Source organism: Electrophorus electricus, chromosome 1, assembly GCF_013358815.1.
Source record: "Electrophorus electricus isolate fEleEle1 chromosome 1, fEleEle1.pri, whole genome shotgun sequence".
Classification (NCBI taxonomy): Eukaryota; Metazoa; Chordata; class Actinopteri; order Gymnotiformes; family Gymnotidae; genus Electrophorus; species Electrophorus electricus.
In genome coordinates, this window is record NC_049535.1 from 15641481 (window position 1) to 15661254 (window position 19774).

At 43.9% G+C, this 19774-nt stretch overlaps 2 protein-coding genes across 2 annotated transcripts in view; one reads left to right on the plus strand and one right to left on the minus strand.

Moving 5' to 3' along the window:
• si:dkey-156n14.5 (probable ATP-dependent RNA helicase DDX17) overlaps positions 1 to 9838 on the plus strand; it is a 14127-nt gene extending 4289 nt beyond the window's left edge. Inside the window, exons 2-13 of the mRNA XM_035524802.1 lie at positions 1 to 19; positions 353 to 449; positions 827 to 960; positions 1141 to 1206; positions 1398 to 1539; positions 1638 to 1798; positions 3424 to 3596; positions 3826 to 3936; positions 4254 to 4315; positions 4465 to 4524; positions 7105 to 7338; positions 7738 to 9838. The exon at positions 1 to 19 is cut by the window's left edge and continues 138 nt beyond it. Coding sequence (XP_035380695.1) covers positions 1 to 19; positions 353 to 449; positions 827 to 960; positions 1141 to 1206; positions 1398 to 1539; positions 1638 to 1798; positions 3424 to 3596; positions 3826 to 3936; positions 4254 to 4315; positions 4465 to 4524; positions 7105 to 7338; positions 7738 to 8348 — 1870 coding nt within the window. The 3' untranslated portion in view covers positions 8349 to 9838. The remainder of the gene's footprint in view (positions 20 to 352; positions 450 to 826; positions 961 to 1140; positions 1207 to 1397; positions 1540 to 1637; positions 1799 to 3423; positions 3597 to 3825; positions 3937 to 4253; positions 4316 to 4464; positions 4525 to 7104; positions 7339 to 7737) is intronic.
• On the minus strand, positions 9206 to 19336 carry gga1 (golgi-associated, gamma adaptin ear containing, ARF binding protein 1). The gene is made up of 17 exons (XM_027020812.2): positions 19275 to 19336; positions 18189 to 18273; positions 17324 to 17399; positions 16082 to 16180; positions 15645 to 15768; positions 15217 to 15317; positions 14366 to 14446; positions 14133 to 14270; positions 13866 to 13947; positions 13610 to 13720; positions 13318 to 13455; positions 13018 to 13094; positions 12692 to 12876; positions 11894 to 12126; positions 11595 to 11764; positions 11242 to 11352; positions 9206 to 11095 (listed from the first exon to the last, which is right to left on the minus strand). Exons 1-17 carry the CDS (start codon positions 19315 to 19317, stop codon positions 10985 to 10987), a joined length of 1965 nt encoding a protein of 654 aa, XP_026876613.1. The 5' UTR covers positions 19318 to 19336; the 3' UTR covers positions 9206 to 10984.
• Positions 19337 to 19774: the final 438 nt, after the last annotated feature.

Consider the following 19774-nt stretch of genomic DNA (forward strand, 5'->3'; position numbering starts at 1 on the left):
AGTCCAGCGCCTGACTCAGGTGTGAAAGAGAAACACAGCTTTATGTTATTGGTTCAGTATCTCTATGTTTTCTCCCTCAGTTGATATCTTTGTTGCATGCCATTAATGTCAATTTAATGTTTTGGTGGAAATACTAGAAGTTTCTAAGCCAGAAGATTGTTACCTCAATATGCATTCTGTTAGCAGGTTGATTTGACATATTACTCCAATCCATATTATATGCTAACCACAAATTGCAGTTTGTACAAAGATCTTCTCAAAAAGCAAGTTATACTTTGGCAGCTCTATGCCTCTGACCTTTAAGTGACCATCATGTGTTGTACTGGTGAATGACGATCCTGTATTTTCCCAGTACGATATAGAGGATTTCCGCAGGAAAAAGGAAATCACCGTTCGAGGCTCTGGCTGCCCCAAGCCAGTGACCAACTTCCACCAGGCCCAGTTTCCTCGTGAGTAACTTGAGCGTGATGCTCAGACATATCTGAATGTTTTACTAAATCAACAATTTTTGAAAGGGGGGGGGGGGGGGGGGGGGGCGCAAAAACAAAATGGAACACTTATTAACAGAGACCAGTAAACAAAACTGTGACTGCATCATCATTTGCACATTGAGTATGTATCAGGTTATGTCACTGCAGAGGTAGTTATTGCAGTAATGGATAAAACTGCAATAGTTTTTGTATGATTGTATGTTTATGGCTATGGAACTGCCTGTGTATGAGGCAAATTTCCCTATGGGACAATAATCAAATCTTTCTTGTGTATTTAGTGACGCACATAGATTATTTTTTACAGACTCCAATATATGTCTGCGTGTGCTTTGCAGAGTATGTGATAGATGTGCTAGTGCAGCAGAATTTTAAGGAGCCCACAGCCATCCAGGCGCAGGGCTTCCCCTTGGCGCTCAGCGGCAGGGACATGGTGGGCATTGCCCAGACCGGCTCCGGCAAGACCTTGGCCGTAAGCACTCACAACCCCTGCTAGCATCATCCAGAAAACACACAGACTGCAGATGATGACAAATGATGTCTGGGCCTGGCAGGAAGCCTAATGGTGGCACCAGGGAACGGATATGATCTTAAAATGTAAACGTAGACTGTCTTGGCAGAGGAAGTCATTGCTGACCCTTCTTTCCTGCAGTATCTCCTTCCTGCCATTGTGCACATCAACCACCAGCCATACCTGGAGAGAGGAGATGGACCAATTGTGAGTGGCGCTTTCCTAATAAGGCGCCTCTTAATCTTATGGGATTAAAACTAATTCTAGAACTGGCTTGTTGAGCTAGAGAATGAAGACAATATTAGTATAGGTTCAATTAAGAAGTAGAATTATTAACAGTCTTAAGAAGCCCAATGTCTTTCTGATGTTAACATTTTTTGTTTGTTTGTTTTTAACAGTGTCTGGTTCTGGCTCCCACACGGGAGCTGGCCCAGCAGGTGCAGCAGGTGGCGTATGACTATGGCAAGTCCTCCCGGATCAAGAGCACCTGTGTGTATGGTGGAGCCCCGAAGGGCCCTCAGATCAGAGACCTAGAGAGAGGTGGGCGCACACACCTGCAGTGGCTTTACATGGCTGGTTCAATTAGACCTTCTGTAGGGTTACATATGTTAAGAGTCCCCTCACCCTGGTTCCCACAGGTGTCGAGATCTGCATCGCCACTCCTGGCCGTCTGATCGACTTCCTGGAGGCGGGAAAGACCAACCTGCGTCGCTGCACCTACCTGGTGCTGGACGAGGCTGACCGCATGCTGGACATGGGCTTCGAGCCACAGATCCGCAAGATCGTAGACCAGATCCGGGTGAGCCGGGAGAGTTGAGTCTTTTTTTCTTTTTTTGGACAGGAAAACTAATTTGAAATATTTACCCACTTCTGAGAGCAATGAGCTTCAACCTGACTGACCTCTAGCTCTAGATTTCAAAGTGCTCCTGTATTTTTATTTATTTTTATTTTTTATTTTTTATTTTTTGGAGCCCTTGGCAAATACAGCATTTTGCCCCCTCCAACCACACGCATTTACTTTGTCCAGCCTGCTGTTGTACAGTGTCTGACTGTCAGGGCTACTATACTGTGTCTTTACTACTGATGTGTGTGTCATTCTTTGAGCCAGCTCTTTTAAGGGAATGATGAATGATGGGAGCGCTGAAGAGCTGTTGAAGAGAGTTAATTGAAGAGAGTTGGTTGGTTGGTTTGTTTGAAGACAAGTGAAATAGTTATGTCCTGTAACACTCTTGGTGGAAGTGCAGCCAGAGCCTCAAGTGAAACACTCTATCCACGTCTGACTTTTAATTAAGATTCAAATATTACAGTAATGCTGAAATGTTTAACTCACATTTGAATATGCCACAATATAAATTACTTTTATCAAGTTTGAAGAGAAAAAGCACATTTATAAGCCTTGTTGCTGAGCTGAGCCGACTTGTGACTCAGAGTCGCTGGTAGGAACATTTAGCACTAGTATTCTGCAGAGTCTTTGTGACAGCACGATCGTGTGTGACGCATACTAGTTCATTTTGGAAGTGCAGTGACACATTTTTTACTTTCATCCCTCTTCATGTTTCTCTCCTCTACTCCGATAAGTTGTTGTGTTTTGTTTTTTGTTTTTTTACATACAGGAGTGTTTTTGTTACATTAGCATGTTCTGTTTAGCTGTGGCTTGGAAAAAAAGAATAGGATACATTGAATGAACATCTAATTTGCATAGTAATTTAAAAAAGGTTGTAATATTCAGTTGTTTATCCTTTTCTGAGGTAAATGCTGCTTTGAACAGTGTTCCGTAAGATGCAGGGAGTTGTCCGAGAATATGCTGGTCTTTCCAAAATCAGATTATTTCAGTGTAAATGTAATCATAATTTAAGTGCACAGGTAAGTCACTTTACTGCAAGTAGTAAGCCACAAACTGTTGGAGAAAGGAAAGTGATGTTAATCTGTAAAAATGCATGCAAAGCATTATCAGAAACTGAAAATTCATAACGCTAGAAAAAAGTTAATTATTTCCACTTTTAACAAGTGTTTGTTCTTCCTTCGATCAACCCTCGTTACTGGTACGACACGTACCCTGTCCACACTGTAGCTGTCTCTTATTTGCTTGCCTGCACCAGTCTGCATTCACACTGTGGCATTATTACATAAAAACATGGAACAGACCATTAAAAACATTGAGGGGTGGTGCGGCACTAAGATTACTAAACATAATTGCTGCAGTAATAGCTTTTAATACATTCATATACATTTAAGAATATGATGTTTATCTCATATTTTGTTAGGACTTCTTTTGTCTAGAGCAAAGACTACTCCTGTCCATGATGCATCTCTCTCTTCCTCTGTTGCGCACGCGTGCTCTCTCTATCCCGTTGAATTACCTAATTACTGCCTCACTCTACCTAATTACTATCTAACTGACAGTCCTCACTCTCGCATGCTCAGCCGGACAGGCAGACGCTGATGTGGAGTGCCACCTGGCCCAAAGAGGTCCGTCAGCTGGCTGAGGACTTCCTCCGTGATTACGTTCAGATCAACATCGGGGCCCTGGAGCTCAGTGCCAACCACAACATCCTGCAGATCGTGGACGTTTGCATGGAGAACGAGAAGGATAACAAGTGAGATTCCACCTTTACTAGTGTGAATCCAAATCATAAATCTTAATTTGAAATCCCATTAAGAAACAGTTTAATTGTGAAGTAAAACTTGTCGTATAAACAAAAATCTGATACATTAAGCTTTAATTCTTTAATCAAATTGAATTCTGAAGTGGAGGGTTTTTGCTTCCCACACCCCAATGTAAAAAGATGCGACTAGACTCATTTGGTCGGTTCTCTTCCCCACCAGGCTGATTCAGCTCATGGAGGAGATCATGGCAGAGAAGGAAAACAAGACCATCATCTTCGTGGAGACGAAGAAACGCTGCGACGAGCTGACCCGCAGAATGAGGAGAGACGGGTGAGGCTGACGACACAGCATAAGAAACGTTCTAAAGATCTAACTACAGTGAACTACAAGATTTAAGCAGAAACTCACCTGAAAAATGACAACGTTTTTACCAAGTACTTATACTGGGTTAAATGAGCATGAGTTTGGATTTTGGTCTGTATCCCATATCAGGAGCGGAGGGTCAATGTGGGTCACTTCATGTGTTGGTTAGGTGCCTGATTGAGTCCAAAAAGTTGTTTAGTTTGATGGTAAATTACCAGTGAATGAATACAGGCCACTAAAGGATTGAGGTGGCATGACCCTCCTGTTCACTCCCCTCTGTCTAGATGGCCGGCAATGTGCATCCATGGAGACAAAAGTCAGCCCGAAAGAGACTGGGTCCTCTCAGGTGAAGCTTAATTTATCCAACCCCCCCCCCCCCCCCCAAAAAAAAACAAAACAAAACATGTACTTTACATCAGTATTTGCATAATCACATGTGCTCTGAATCCAGTTAAGATAATCCAGCACCTGTTGTCGTGTCTGGTTTCTTTGCAGAGTTCCGCAGCGGTAAAGCACCCATCCTGATCGCCACTGACGTCGCCTCTCGTGGGCTGGGTATGTGCTCAGTGTAGAGGGAGGTGCTCCTTCTACAGACACACAACCACCCAGATAAGAGTGGCGGCTGTGTGAAATGAGTTGTTTCACCTCAACAGTGATACAGCCTTATTTGTAAAGTTGTTGTCTGCTGTTTTCTTTTATGTCCCTCAGTTTTGAGATTTAAGCCCTTATCTTTCCCTCCCCATGTCTGGAAGAATCGTCCTGGAACCTCCTTTGTGCTGCCGATGAATGATTATTTTGGTCACTGACCTCTTTCTTTGTCAACAAGAACAAATCTCTCTCTCTCTCTCTCTTTCTTTCTTTCTTTCTTTCTCTGTCTCTGTCCTAATGGTTCCTGTTGTCTGTCTCCCCTGTTTGCTACCTTCCTGTAGTGTCTTTTAAAGTGGGATTGAGTAAATTTCAGATGTCCAACAGCCTTGAGGATCACAATGGTTGCTGGATGCTTCTGTAGTTTAACCCCCACCCCAGTCTCGCCCAATTCCCCCACCACCATCTATGTTTTAAGCCTTATCGTCTGTTTCTTGTTACTGCTGTAAATAACATAAACAAACAAACAAAAAAAATCATCCTTCAAAAACGGGGCTCGTTGGCTCACTGTTGACCCTAGCATGGACCTGGGGGAGATGCTGGGCTCCCTTTGTCTTCCCTGGGTCTTAATACCAGTCTCCTTGTCCAAACGGTGTCCAGTTACCCTGCAAGGTCTTTGCGAGTTAACAAAGGAAGTTGGAATGCAGCAGATGAATGATGGTTTGTTTTATGGACCATTTCTTTAATGACTTTTAGAGGTTAGAGCTTTGAAGCAGGTGTGTTGTTTTTTTGTCTCTCTTGTTCTTTTATGGCAAAACCTGAGGTGAAGAAGAGGAAGTGGGTTGTGTTGGGTTGCCAGATCCACAGTACGTCTCACTCTATCATTGTTCTCTCTCCCCCCCTCAGGCATTTTTGAACTTCCTAAATGGCAACTCAGGCAGGCTGTGCTAATTTGGCATAGCAGCTGCCCTCTACCATGTAAGCAGAGCTCTGTGAGACGCTAGCACAGGGCCTGATCTGGATAATCCCCACTGCTCAGCTTCTTCCAAACATCAGCCTCCTCTTCAAGACTGCAGAGTCTTAGAACTGGACTGCAGCATTTAAGCCGTGGGTCTTCAGGACTGTGGCATCCCTCACAACTTCTGAAATCCTTTTCTTGATTGGATTCCAACCTAAATTAGCATGCACACACACATTTTCATAGTTTCCATCTTAAAGAAGATCATTTAATCAATTAAAAGTGTGTGGAACAGGAGGGTGGGCACAACCGATTATTCAGTCCCCATGATGCCATGGCCCTTTGGAACTCGTTAGGATCAGCTACCTGTTAAGGTCTGACCTGGGCTAGCTAGCTCCAAGAGAGATGGAGAGGGAGAAAGACAGATACAGAGAGAGAGAGAGGGAGAGAGTTGAGTGCTGGATCCAGTCCGGTCCGGTTTGTGGAGGCCCTGCAACCCGGCGAGAGAGAGAGAACTGGGGGGGAGCCGGTTCTGCTCCCGCCTGGCGTTGCCGGTGTCGTGCCGAGGGTGAAGGGGCGGGCAGCTGTGCACGTGAGCCCACATAAACCTCTTCCTCTCGGGCCTCTCCACGGGACCCAGGACTGATCTCAGCCAAGACTAACCTAACATAGGGTAAGTACCTGACCTTGCCCCCCAATAATGACAGCTTGGTTAAAAGATTCATAACACACAACTTCTAATAATCCTACCAAGATCGTTTTTGTGCTTAGACATAAATGTTCTCCCTTCTGCTTTCAACCTTTTTTAGTAAAACACTAATATACTAAGTGTATGTAAGTTAAACTCGACCAGGCCTGAGGTGTTTATTAGCCCTAATGTTTTTACATGATTATTCACCGAGTTGTGGAAAATGAAAGTTTCTACACACGTGTGAAGCTGTCAGCCGTCGCCCTCAACCAAAAGGAGACTGAACTCAGTAGGGTCATTCACAGTGTTGTCTGAGCCCCTCCCCCTTCGTAATGAGAAACAGACTTTTCAAAGAGTTGGTTAGCGACATGGATATGTCAAAAATCTTCTTCCCGTTTCTTGTTCCAGTAACCTTTTTACATACAGGAGTGTTTTTGTTACCTTTGCAACAGCATTAGCATGTTCTGTTTAGCTGTGGCTTGGAAAAAAAGAATAGGATACATTGAATGGACATCTAATTTGCATAGTAATTTAAAAAAGGTTGTAATATTCAGTTGTTTATCCTTTTCTGAGGTAAATGCTGCTTTGAACAGTGTTCAGTAAGATGCAGGGAGTTGTCTAAGAATATGCTGGTCTTTCCAAAATCAGATTATTTCAGTGTAAATGTAATCATAATTTAAGTGCACAGGTAAGTCACATAACTGCAAGTAGTAAGCCACAAACTGTTGGAGAAAGGAAAGTGATGTTAATCTGTAAAAATGCATGCAAAGCATTATCAGAAACTGAAAATTCATAACGCTAGAAAAAAGTTAATTATTTCCACTTTTAACGAGTGTTTGTTCTTCTTTCGATCAACCCTCGTTACTGCCTTTCGACCGCCCTGTGCGCCCCACGTGCCTCGCAGACGTGGAAGACGTGAAGTTCGTCATTAACTATGACTACCCGAACTCTTCGGAGGACTACGTGCACCGTATTGGGCGCACCGCCCGCAGCACCAACAAAGGCACGGCCTACACCTTCTTCACACCGGGGAACCTGCGCCAGGCCCGTGACCTGGTGCGTGTGTTGGAGGAGGCCCGGCAGGCCATCAACCCCAAGCTTCTGCAGCTGGTGGACTCCGGACGCGGGGGAGGAGGGGGTGAGCGCTAAAGAGCTGCACTTAATCTCATTATGCTTTCAAGCTGCTGTTACTAGGCAACCCCTATGAGTTTTCTTAATGTCACCTTAACTTGTATAGAGGGCAATGGAAATTGCATTGTTTACCTTTTTTAATTGTAAAAAAAAAAGGGTAAGGATATAAATGACTTCTGATCTCCCATTTGCACTTATAGTTGAGTAGCAAAAAACAGTTAATCAAATTTAACTCTAAACAGGCTTAATTTCAGCTGTAGGCCAAAGACACAATCTTGCACACCAAATTTTGTTGTCATAATCAACAACCCAAAGTTCTTATAAGGCCATATTTGGTGTGGCTGAATGAAGAGAACTAACTTCCATTTGCATTATCCATTTTCTCAATCCCTCATTGTCTGTACAGGTGGAAGGATGCGTTACCGTGGCACTGGTTCCAACTCCAACAATCCCAACCTGATGTACCAAGATGAGTGCGACCGGCGAATGCGCACCGTGGGTGGGGGCGGAGGTGGCACCGGCGCAGGGGCTGGGGCCAGCGGTGCAGCTGGTGGGGGCAACAAGGACAACCGCAGCAGTTACAACCGCGATGGGAGATCGGGCGGGGCCAGTCGCGACGACCGCTCTTCTTCCTCTTCTTCCTATAGGGACCGCAGCAGGGATGGACGAAACAACTACAACTCTGGCTCCTCATACAGCGGGGGAGGGGGTGACCAGTACCAGAACTACAGTGGCAGCGGAGGGGGCAGCCAATACAACTCCAGGGCAGCCACTTCCCAAGCAGGCGCGAACAGCAGTGGCGGTGGTGGCGCTGGTGGGGGCCAGAACCCACCTGGGCCCCCTCAGGGCCCGTTTGGACAGCCCCCACCTCCTCCACCCCAGCCTGGGGCTGGACCCCAGCCCCTGATGGCCCAGCAGTTTCCTCCACCTCCCCAGCCCATGATGGGGTTCATGGGCCCAGGGCCATATTCATTTGCTCCCCCTCCACCACCTCCCCCTCCGCAACAGAGAAAGTAAAGTTGAAGGGATCGTCCCACTGTGTTGTCTGTCTAGTGGTAGTTAACTGGCTCTCCCTGCTGCCACCGATGGAGGGCTGCCTTTCCCCATGGACCTTCCCTTTGCTTCCAACGTGATGGAGGCATTTGGCTTGACGTTTTGTGCAGGCCTGCCGTCCAGGGAGCGTGGGGGTAAGGGTTACGCCTAGCGCAATCTTTAGTGATGGCATAGTACATTGTTCTTGTATCCACCAAAACTGAATCTTGTTCTGAGCTTCTTTTTTACCTCTGTGTTTGCTGAAAGTTCTTTATGCAAGACTCCTACTTTTGTGCACGCGTTTTGATTAATCGTAGACTGAAGGCTTTTTTACTCTTGGTTAAGAATCGAAGTCAAATAGAGGAGTCTCCTGAATTGAATTGCCAGAGTTCCTAGTTACTTGTGAATGTTGCTTTTCTTTTCATTCTTCCTTTGGATAACTACTTTTTTTTTCTTACTTTATATCAGTGCACTGTGTGTAGTCCCATTGCTGACTTGCTCTCTTTAGGCATGCTTTTTTTTATTGGCCTAATAGACACATGTATATCGATGGCCCCTTTTTGTGTTCGTATATAGGTGAAGGAGCCAGCTTGGGAGGTGTGGTAGTTTAAAAAAATAAAAAATAAATTTGTAATAAAGGTTTAACAGTAGTGATAGAGGTTTTGTTTTGTTTTTTTAAACAAAAAAGGTTTTTGTTTTTTTGTACTGCATACTTAATTAAAACAAATCAATTTTAAACCCCCAGGAAAAAGAATAACTTTATTTCCCTTAAATACATATTTGCACTACATTCTCAGTTCTCCTCCATCCTCATTCTTTGTTCTGTATTTTTTTTTTTTTTTCCCTTTTTTTTTTTGGCAAATTTACATAATTGGAATACAGAGACTATTTACAGTCACCAGGAAGAAAATGGTGTTGGGAAGGGCTTCAGGGCTGGATGCATGGCTTGGAATGTGACTGTAGCTGCAAATGACATGTACCTTGCAGCTTAAGTTTGCATTCCACAGCCACATAGACACCAAAGTAACCTCAGTTCTAAAACTACTGACCAAATCTAGACTGTACAGAGTTCTAGATTTCTCTCCCCCCCCCACCATTGTGGACACAGCTGTTCAGTCCCCATTTATTTTAACTTCTTAGATATAACTGATTCTAGTACAGTGTCCATATCACCCAAGGTGCTGTGTTTTACTTGAGCAAAAGTTTTAAATCTTTTTGAAAATCTTTTAGATGTTTTCCAGGGAACAAAATAAATAAATGCTTGAGGAGCCGCTGTCACAGCAAAGAACATCAATGACACTCTACTTCTTATTTCCGGAACACACAGAAGGTTCCCAAAAAAGGAAAGGAAGAACTAAAGGTTTTTAAACCCAACATTTTAAGACCTGCCAACAAATTCCTAAACCAAAACAAACACAGACAGAAATGTAAATATGTATATACATGTCAGCAATAAAAAAAAAAAAAAAAAAAAAGTATAGGATGAATGTAAATCATCAGATTAGGCACATACGGTAGATTTAAACAAGACTTCAGGATTGCTAAATTAATTCTGTTGGGCAGGGAAATGACAGCACCATATGTAAAACAAACAGAAGGGCGGATGCAGGTGTAAGGGGAGTGAGGGCACTTGTGTAAGTGCAAAAGATTTTGAAATTGACCACATTAAATCTCATGAAATCTGAGGGGAGAAATTCGCTATTATGTAGGGAACTATGGGGTGGTGGTGGTGACTGTCATTAACAAAATGACATGCATACAGATGAACAAACTAGTGTGAGCGAGAAGAAAAGGTGCAATTTCAGTCTGATAAACACAGACGTGCCTAACGAAACTCATTCCACCCATGGGTGTGAAAGATATAGTGCTAATTCTGAACCAAGATCATACAGGGACAGATTAATCATAAAGGGTCAACCAGGTATATTTTAAATCACAGTTTAGACAGAAAGTCCATCTTATTGTCCCATTATTCAATCTCACACTGACTCACTCTGGTCATAAGCTGTAAATAATAAAACAGATGATTCAGGATCTCTCTTGCAACAACAAACAGCACAATGAAGTATTTATGAGGAACAGACATGCACACGCGCGCGCGCACACACACACACACAAAGACCAATCTTCAAGTTCCATTTCAGGAAGGTCTGACAGCAACAACAGTTTCACGAAGCAAAGCCCAAAAGGCAGCAAGGGTAGGTGAGGGTTAGATGAAGATTAAAACTGTTCACTGGAATAAAGGAGAAAGAGCAGGAAAGCTGAAAAGCAAAAAGATGAGAATGACAGTATGTGGGTCAAAGGCATATCCTTCTGACTCCACTGCAGAAAAAGGAGTCCCTTGCTCACTTCTCCTAGCCACTTCCACTTAAGGGCAAGTTGCATGGGGACTACTGTCACCATTTTTACGATTCTGCTCAAATTGCTACTCACATTTTGCCAGACGTCTTCAGCTGTCCCTAGAAAGAAATGTGTACTCGGAACAAGTGAGGGGGAAAAGTGAGTAGGGGCTCAGTTTTCTTGTGGATTAGAATTGAACTGTAGATAGTGAGAGACGCTCCTATTGGGTGAGACCAACAAGAAGCAGAGAGCTAAAGCAGCAGGAAGTTGAGTTCGTCCACCTAAAGGTTCCCCCAGGACTCTGGAGGCGGGAACTGCTCTACGTCTCCACTCTCGTCGTGGGACACTTCACCTAAATCAAATGTCAGCTTGTATCGCAACCGAACCTTTTCCTGCAGCAAAGAAATGAGAAGAAAAAGACAGAATGGCTGTCAGTATAGACTAAATAAAAGCTCTGTATTAACAAATGGTTATCACTCATTACAATGGTTATTACTCCTTTATAATGTTTATTAATTGCAGAGTGTGTAGCTCTTACTTTGTGAGGGTTGGCCAGCAGTAGGATTTGTGTAATCGCAGCAGGGGCCAGTATAGGGTTGAAGGCTGGCAGCTCTGTTCCAGACGGGGGCTGAAGTTTCACTCTCATTGTCTGCATAAAAGATTCAACACAAAACATACAGCCACAGGAGGCAAATGTTCAACCTCAACCCAGAAACTGTGGTCCTTTACAGATCACCTGAGCCGTACTGTTGCAGATATGAATTCTATCATAATTCATATAGCCTTATGAAAAACACCATGAAACTATGGATTTTTCTCTTTGCCAATAAACCAACAGAACAAAAGTTAGCTCTTCATAAAGTGAAGGCGGTGCGGGGTGAGTAGAGCTACCTTGGGCACGGCAGACTGGAAGCGGATGTTGGTGATGGGCACGGGTGCGGAGGACAGCATGGAGATGATCACCACCAGGACGTCAGGCCGCCCTGAGGGGCAGTCACGTGCAAAATGGAAAAGAACGCGCAAGCTGTGCTTGTCAAAGATCGACACTGGCAACATGCTACCTGCAAGGTGGCCAAAGTGAAATAGAAGGAGTGAGGAGAACAGGGAATTAGAGAATTCATGGCCATGAGACAAATATACCCATAATCCATAGCAGGAATTACATAGTACAGCAAATCGAAGTTTCTCACTAGGTTTGATGGATTCTAAGGGCACGGTAACACTGGCCAGAGAGATTTCATCTTGAGGGGTGGAGGAGGGAGCGACACCCAGTGCCGGAGTCTCGTGGCTGGGCTGGGAATTCAGGAGAGAACCAGATTCTGATGGGAAGGCCAGGACGGGGCTGGGACTTGTGGCTGGGTTGGTGCTTGACTTGGTCTGGAGATCTCTTAGTGTAGGCTTTGACTGAGGTTGAAGTTTATCCCTACAAAACAGCATTTACATCGCTTCAGGTCATCTTATGCTCTATTAAAATTAAATGATTAAGTCATCAGTGCATTAAGCAAGGTTTCCTATGGACATGATCTAAAGGCATTTTATCAGAATTCCATTAGCATTTCCCCCCCACAGTCTTATCACAAATATGGATAACTCTTTGGCAAGAACTGATTAGGAAACCTGCCAAACTACCCTGATCTGATGCCTACCTTGTCCACCATCATCCGTGATCTGAACTACTTTGTCTTTCTGGTTAATAATAATAATAATAATAATAATAATTTAAAAAAAAAAAAAAAAAGACTCCTGTAGATACTCCTGCTTGGCTGGTGGGACAGATAATGCAAGGTGCTAACGCCACTAAAGTCACTTCCCAGGGAGTAGAAATGCTGTCTACCAATAATTGTATGCAAGTTGCTATTGATGACGGCATCTGCCAAATACCAAATATATTAAAGCATATTAGTCATAGGAATATAGAGTCTGCACTTCAGTTGGCTTCATTGTTACTCTGATCAATGAATGACATCCCTGGCTGAAGAGAGCCGCACCATTTGACCTGCAGGCTCTCAGGGGGCAGGGACTGCTGCAGGAGGGTTCTCCCCAGTACATCCAGCTCGTCCAGGGCCTTAGCGGCTGGTGTGGGGCTGCCGGCAGGTGCCTGGGGGCTCGTAACTGACGGCAACAGCACCGCGGCCGGCACAGGGCCGACGGACGTGTCGGCGGTATCTGAAGACTGATGGAGGTGGAGGAGGAAAAGAGCAGCAGTCAAGAGCGTTGAAGGTGGCACACGAGAAAGATCATCCGTCACAGAAGAGCAGATATGGTGAGGTAGGAAGTGTCTAGCGTGACGTATCGTTATCTCTCTCTTTCTCACCTGAAATGAGTTCCATGTCGTTGCATCCCCAGCCTGGGAGGGAGCCAGGTTAGGACCGGGAGCTACATCACTTAGTCCTACGACACAGATCACCACAGACTCTCACCTATGCTGCTTTAGGATCTGTCGTTTTGAATGGGCTGGACCTGATCTGTGATCAGTGATTTAAATAGACTGAATCTGATGACGAGTTCATATGGATGTTTAAAAGAGTGCTGATCACAGATCAGCTCCCCCTGTAGTTACATGTGCACGCTGAGGTATATAGAAAGAGAAAACTGATCCTGAGTCAGTTCTTACCCAGAGACATGAGCTCATCATCTAGCAGGCTGATTCCCAGCTCCTGTGATGGTGTGGGCTGAGAGGGGAATTCTGGGAAACTCGTGGCCAAGGATGAGGTGTCCAAGCCGGTGAGGTCCAACAGAGCTGTGCTGCTACCTACACAGGAAAATGTTTGTAGTCAAGGCATTGTCTGGGAGAGAGATAGTGTGTGTGTGTGTGTGTGTGTGTGTGTGTGTGTGTGTGTGTGTGTGTGTGTGTGTGTGTGTGTAGCAGTGCGATGCCTGTGTGAGTGGTTTAGTAGTAATATTACCCTTGAGCCCGGGTGTGGTGGTGCTTTCACCATTCACCTCCTCTCCCTTCACCAGCTGTCTGTACAAATTAATCACCTGGGTCAGGCTGTCATTGGCCTGCAGGATCTCCGCTGTGGTGGGACGGACACACACAAAATTAAGCGTTATTCACTACAATCACAACTTAATGGACTCAATTGAAGCAACAGCGAGCGTGTTTTAATGCCACTCGCTGTTAAAGCCGAGGTGCAACAGTCCTATTTCCTTTCCTCATACCCAGGGCCTCGTCGTTGTCTTCCGTGTCACTGGCCAGCCTGAAGAGGGTGGGTCTCATCCTCTCACAACGCTGGTACAGATCCTATCAGCACAAACATGGTTACGAATGCACCACTTATCAGACTTCAATGCACCTTCCCAAATGTCTCTGGAAACCAATCTTAGCAAACCTGTTCAGCTAGATCACAGACATTTGAGAAAGGGTAGGTAATTAGGTGACACTGTGTGTGTGTGTGTGTGTGTGTGTGTATGCTTATGCTTACACACCTTGATGAGCTCCTCATTACCATGTGAGCTGTTGTCTTTACTGTAGTCTCCCAGCAGCTGTGTGAGGAGTTTGACACTCTCCTTCACCTCTTGAATGGCATTTACTCTCTTTGAAACCTTCTCCATGCGCTTCTGGTCCTATACACAAACAAACGTCTTCATTTTGCGCTGCACGTTTATCCAGTGCATGCTAGAAGCCAAAGTAAACTGAACCTCAACCTGGGGACACACACCTCCTGAACCATCTCCTTAATGAGTTTGTTTGCTGCTCGCAGGTCCTCAGGGTGAGTACTGTTAAGCAGGCGGGACAGCATCTGCATAGAGACAGACGGATGGCCAGAGATGGAGAGAAAAACAAACAGAGAGATAGAGGGACAGACAATCAATTTATTAATCAACTGACTTATCTTAATGCTGTGATTATGCAGCGATTAAAACATATGACCAAGCTTTGCAAGACTAGCTAACCGTTTATACTCATGCAATTAATCTGAATCAAGTTTTACAGCCACACCCTTCACCACGAGGAACATGGTGAAGGACCGAGCCAGACATGGCTGAATGGGGCATCTCTCAACAGTATTCCAACAGCAGCATTCTGACAAGAGTATTACAACATTGCCATTCCAACAACAGGGGCCACTGACTGACAGCACTCAAGCACTAGAGAATCTATACTGAACAAATGAGTGTTAGTGAATTCAGACCTGATCCTGTGGAAGTCCAAATTCACGACTTGGACTTTACAGTTTAATATGTGATAAAAGATTTCACGTCAGGAGTGGCGGTGACTGGGCAGAAGTGTGTCCCCCTAATCAGTTCTCCTCTGTTGTTTATAATCTCATTAGGGCATGCTCGCCAACGCTTGAAATGTGCAAATGTGCCTCGGTACAAGGCTCTGTTCCAGCCCTAATGCAACCCACCTGACTGAGCAAATGCAGACCTTGATGGTAGTTTAATTTAACTTCATTTAACTGAATTTAACAGAACTGCCTGCGTCAGGCCAGAAAAGGCAGTTTATGCAAGACGGCCACTGTGTTATGGTAACAAAAGGCACTCACTCCATGTCAGTTCTTTGTTTTACCTTCGACTTCTCTTCATCCTCAAAGATGGCATTCTTAGGTCTGGGTGGCGGAGGGGGGAGAGGCGTGTCATCCGGAAGAGCTGGGTCCTGTTTCACAATGCCTGGAAGAGAGGCCAGGTACTTTGCAACTACCAAAGAATATTTCCTGCAAATTCCGTGCCCTCCAGGGGTAGCAAAGTCTTAACAATGACGGGAATGACAAAGGGCTCGTCGCAAATGACACGGCTCGGTGAAAAATCCCAAAACTGACTATATGACATTTCGATCAAAAATTGCAAACCTTGTCATTAGCAGTGAATGCTGCATGCTCTACTGATGAGGAGGTAAAACTGACCCTGAGCACAGCTTCTCAGAGTTCAGAGAGCTGAACCAGAATCAATGCATCTCCCTCAGCTCTTGGTGAACACAGGAGGGAGAGCTCAGGTTACCTTGCTTCTTGAGCATCTGATAGGCATCAGATATTTTGGTCTCTTCAGGAAGACCCACAGTCCAGCTATACATCATTTCTAGAACTTTCCTCTTTACTGGTTCTGGAGCTCGAGAGCCCAGGTACTGTAACAGAACACAGAAAAGTGTAACATACCTATCCCAATCTCAACAGTATTGTCATGCATGTTGCACCACAAAGCAGTGGTTTGTTCCTAGCAATTCAATTATGCTGACAGGACAGAAGTTATCGACATATGTCCAGTACTTTTTCCAACACCACAGATGATTCATACCAATCAAACTAACTATCAGTCTCCCAGTAAAATGATATACCAGAAACCAGAAAATTGCAGAAACCTCTGAAAAGCTTAATTAGCATCAGTAAGTCACACCGACATCATCCTTTAACCCAGGAGCAAAGCAACTGAAAGCTTACCTTAGGAGAAACCACCTTGATGAGTTCGTTAAGGAAGCGGAACTTTCCCACCTCGTTATGGAACCTTTTCCCACAGTTCTTCATACATGTCTCCAGAACCTACACACACACACACACACACACACACACACACACACACACACACACACACACACGTTAAAGACCAATCTTCAAGTGTCAATCTTAAAGGATTCTCTAAGATTTCATTAATTAGAGTTAATCTGTTACAGTGTTTGTACAATGGCTATTTTAGAAAACTAATCCTTGAGCGTGAGATTATGTGAGAATGTGAAGCAGGCTAATGCTTCAAGACTACACCTCTCACATATTATCCTCCAAATAATTTCTGGTCCATTGGACATAAAAAAAGCTTCTCAAGACAATGAGGTGATTGATGAACACTGTAGCAATGTTCCACAAAGCTGACAAACTAAATTGTCACTAAATTAAACCTCAACCTTCAGTGTAAGATCTTCCAACCTGTAACTCCACATACTGCGCTAGGAAATAATGTAGCCCTGAAACTCTTTAAAAGTAGCCTTCCTTTGGACAATGGAAACTTAAGTGCCAGCAGTTCATATGTTTTGCATCCATCACTGTATGCAAGATCACCAAATTTTGATCATCCTGTAGCTAATACAAGTTGTGCATTAAGTGCACAGGAAGGGGAATAAATAATGAAAATCTATCTGTCCATAATGCCGACAACCACCTGGGACCTGTGAAAGCACACCTGGTGTTCCTGCCTTCTCATGCTCATATGCACATGAATATCTCATGACTTCTGACAGATACAGCTTCACTCCTGCAACACTGCAACATTGGGACATAGATATTTATAGCCTGATGTTGCAGCACATATTCAGTTATTGACCACATATTCAGTTAAAGCCTTAGCTTTCAAAATTGAGCTCTTACGACAGTTAATCACTAACTGGCTCACACAACAGTTAATAATTTGATTTGTTTAACTTCACCCCCTTAAATTGAGACCAAGAATCTGGCTCTCAGAGATAAGAATCAAAGGGCTGTTAAAATGGATCAATTAGAACAACCCAGCTGAGCGTCCTCAGATTCCTGGCTCTCACTATAGCAGTTACTAGATTAGGTGGAATAATAGTAGAAAGCAACATGCATAATTAATATAGCAAAAAAAATAAAATAAATAAAAAATAACAGGAAGATCACAAACGGCTAGATTACAGATGCACCCAGTTGCTCCAGGACACCATCTCATCTTACCATCAGTGCCTGCATAGCCTCCCATTCCTGTGGTGACTGGATCTTGTGCGCCAGCAACCTGGTGGCCAACTGGGGGCTGCGTAATTCAGATTCAAAAGGAAAAGAGACTCAGACTGGAAGTAAATCACCAGAACGACCTTTGCAATTAGGCCTCAATATGAATGCTTTTGAATGAAGAATGATCAAGTTATTCAACTGGATGATAAACCAGAGACTTCAAAGCATACTGAAAATATGTTTGAATGCCACCTGAGGTGGGAAAAAGCCACAAGAAATATGGATTTGAACATTGTTCCCGCGTAGGAACAAAAAGGCTCAGTAGTGAAGTTATTGCTGAATATTAAATAGCAGCTGATGCATGATCAGTTGTATTCATTGCATTTATCACAAAGGGCAAAGATATTAAACAAGGGCAAGCTACATAGGCTACTCAGTATGGTTTTGACTAACAATGAAGGGAGTAGGCATGGCTCAAACAAACAAAAACAAAAAGTGTCTCAAATGAGACCACAGACCAAAAGCCAAGGAATAAACATTTACATTATTTACATTACATTATATATATATATATATATATATATATATATATATATATATATATATATGCGCGCAACTCTGGACACAATAAGTGCTATAATATTAGAACTATGAAATGCCCAAAGTCAAAATATTGATAAATAAAATCACAATTCATACAGTTATTTTTGCTGTTCTCATCTCAAACTCATGTTTTCCGAAAGAAAAAAATAACCGTTCAGTTTGAGTGTCCAATACTTTACTGTACCATAGCGTAGTAAATTATCTAGATACTCATGTGGGTGACAGGCCGCACAGAGTTACAGTATACAGCCAAGTTGGGACTCACCCTTCAGGTTCATTGCCGAGCTGTTCACAGAAGGCTTTGATACTATCCCAGTCAGTTTCTCTGTTTAATGGGTTGGTTGCTTTGTCTGCAGTTTGATAAGAAGGGGTGGGGGGTGTCAGAATATACATTAATCTCTTGAAAATAGGTACAATTACTGTTCACATGCACAACATGCTAAATTTAAAATAAAAGCATGATCATAGAGAAAGAACAGCCTAATCTAGTTACTAGTTACTACCTGTCAGACTCGTACTACAAACACTGGAGCCTCACAGAGGGTCTGGGTGCTATAATCCAAATCAAAACACCTTGTATGGACTTCAGAAGGAAGAGTAGCTAATGCTCTCTAGTATAGTACAAAACGATCTAGGACCATGTGACGCGATCATGTGTGTATTTAACCAGACCGCGGAGATTCTAAAACCACTGCCGTTTTTAAACCTTTAAGGATTTTACATTTCTTTAGCTTTCCCCGGTTGACAACAGCAGCACTGACACGAGTCTTCAACGCTTAAAGAAAAAAAACAAACTCCGAGAAGTGCACATTTTACGCAACAGCTCTTAACACCTAAAGGGAAATAAACGAATGAATCATCTTGTTGGAAACTTTTGCAGCCAGCTAGGTCCACAACTGACATAGAGGAAGCCAAACTAGCAGGATGACGCTGACCAGTTAGCTAGCATGACAAGTTCAGCCAGAAGTGAAGTGACGCCTCCTTGCTCATTTCACACGAGTCGCCTGCTTCTGCCCAGCGAAACAACTTTCTACTCTAATGATCACGGTCAGAGCGACTGCTCATCACCAAGACCATCGTTGGCGACGTTAACGTCCCTAAAAAAGGAATCAGACCGTTTCAGGGCGAGCTAGCTAATGCTAGTGGTGCGTTGTATCTTAGCTTAGCTTCTTAGCTAGCTAGTTAGTTAGTTAGCCGTGAGACTGACCGGCCTCAGGACTCTCACAGCAACGACCCCTGAGGTAACGACAAGTTTCCCAAAAGGTACCATAAATCACTGGCGCGGTTGCGGCTTTTCAACACTGGGACGGTGTCAACCATGTCACCAAAATAATGAAGGCATTTGACTTACTGACGCGAGACTCCAAGCTCGCCTCATCAGGCGGAGCCGCCATCTTTCGCAGGTTCCTTCCGTACAAGTACACCGCAATTCTCGCGATATACCGCGTAATTTTACGCGAAGCCCAAAGCCCCAAATCGTCAGACGTCGCGTCTGTCGCCAAGGTAACATGTCGGCCCTGAGATCATGGCCTGTAAATAAAGTATGATTCAGAGCTGAATGTGATGCACAGGGCGTGTTATCGCTCATTATCAGCATCCATATCAGATAATCTCAAGTGCGATGGTCACACAAGCTAAACATCAGTGACATTTTTTCTAGGTGCCTTATTATAACCCTGGACCTAACCATGACCCTCATCTTAATCTGACCAAAATCTTAACACTAAACTATAACTATTTCCCCAAAACTAACAATAAATGTAATTATGAGTCTGAACTCAAATGCAACCGAAATCTCTGGCTCTTATACCTGCTATTAGTTTTGTTTTGGGAGAAAATAAATCTACTGCG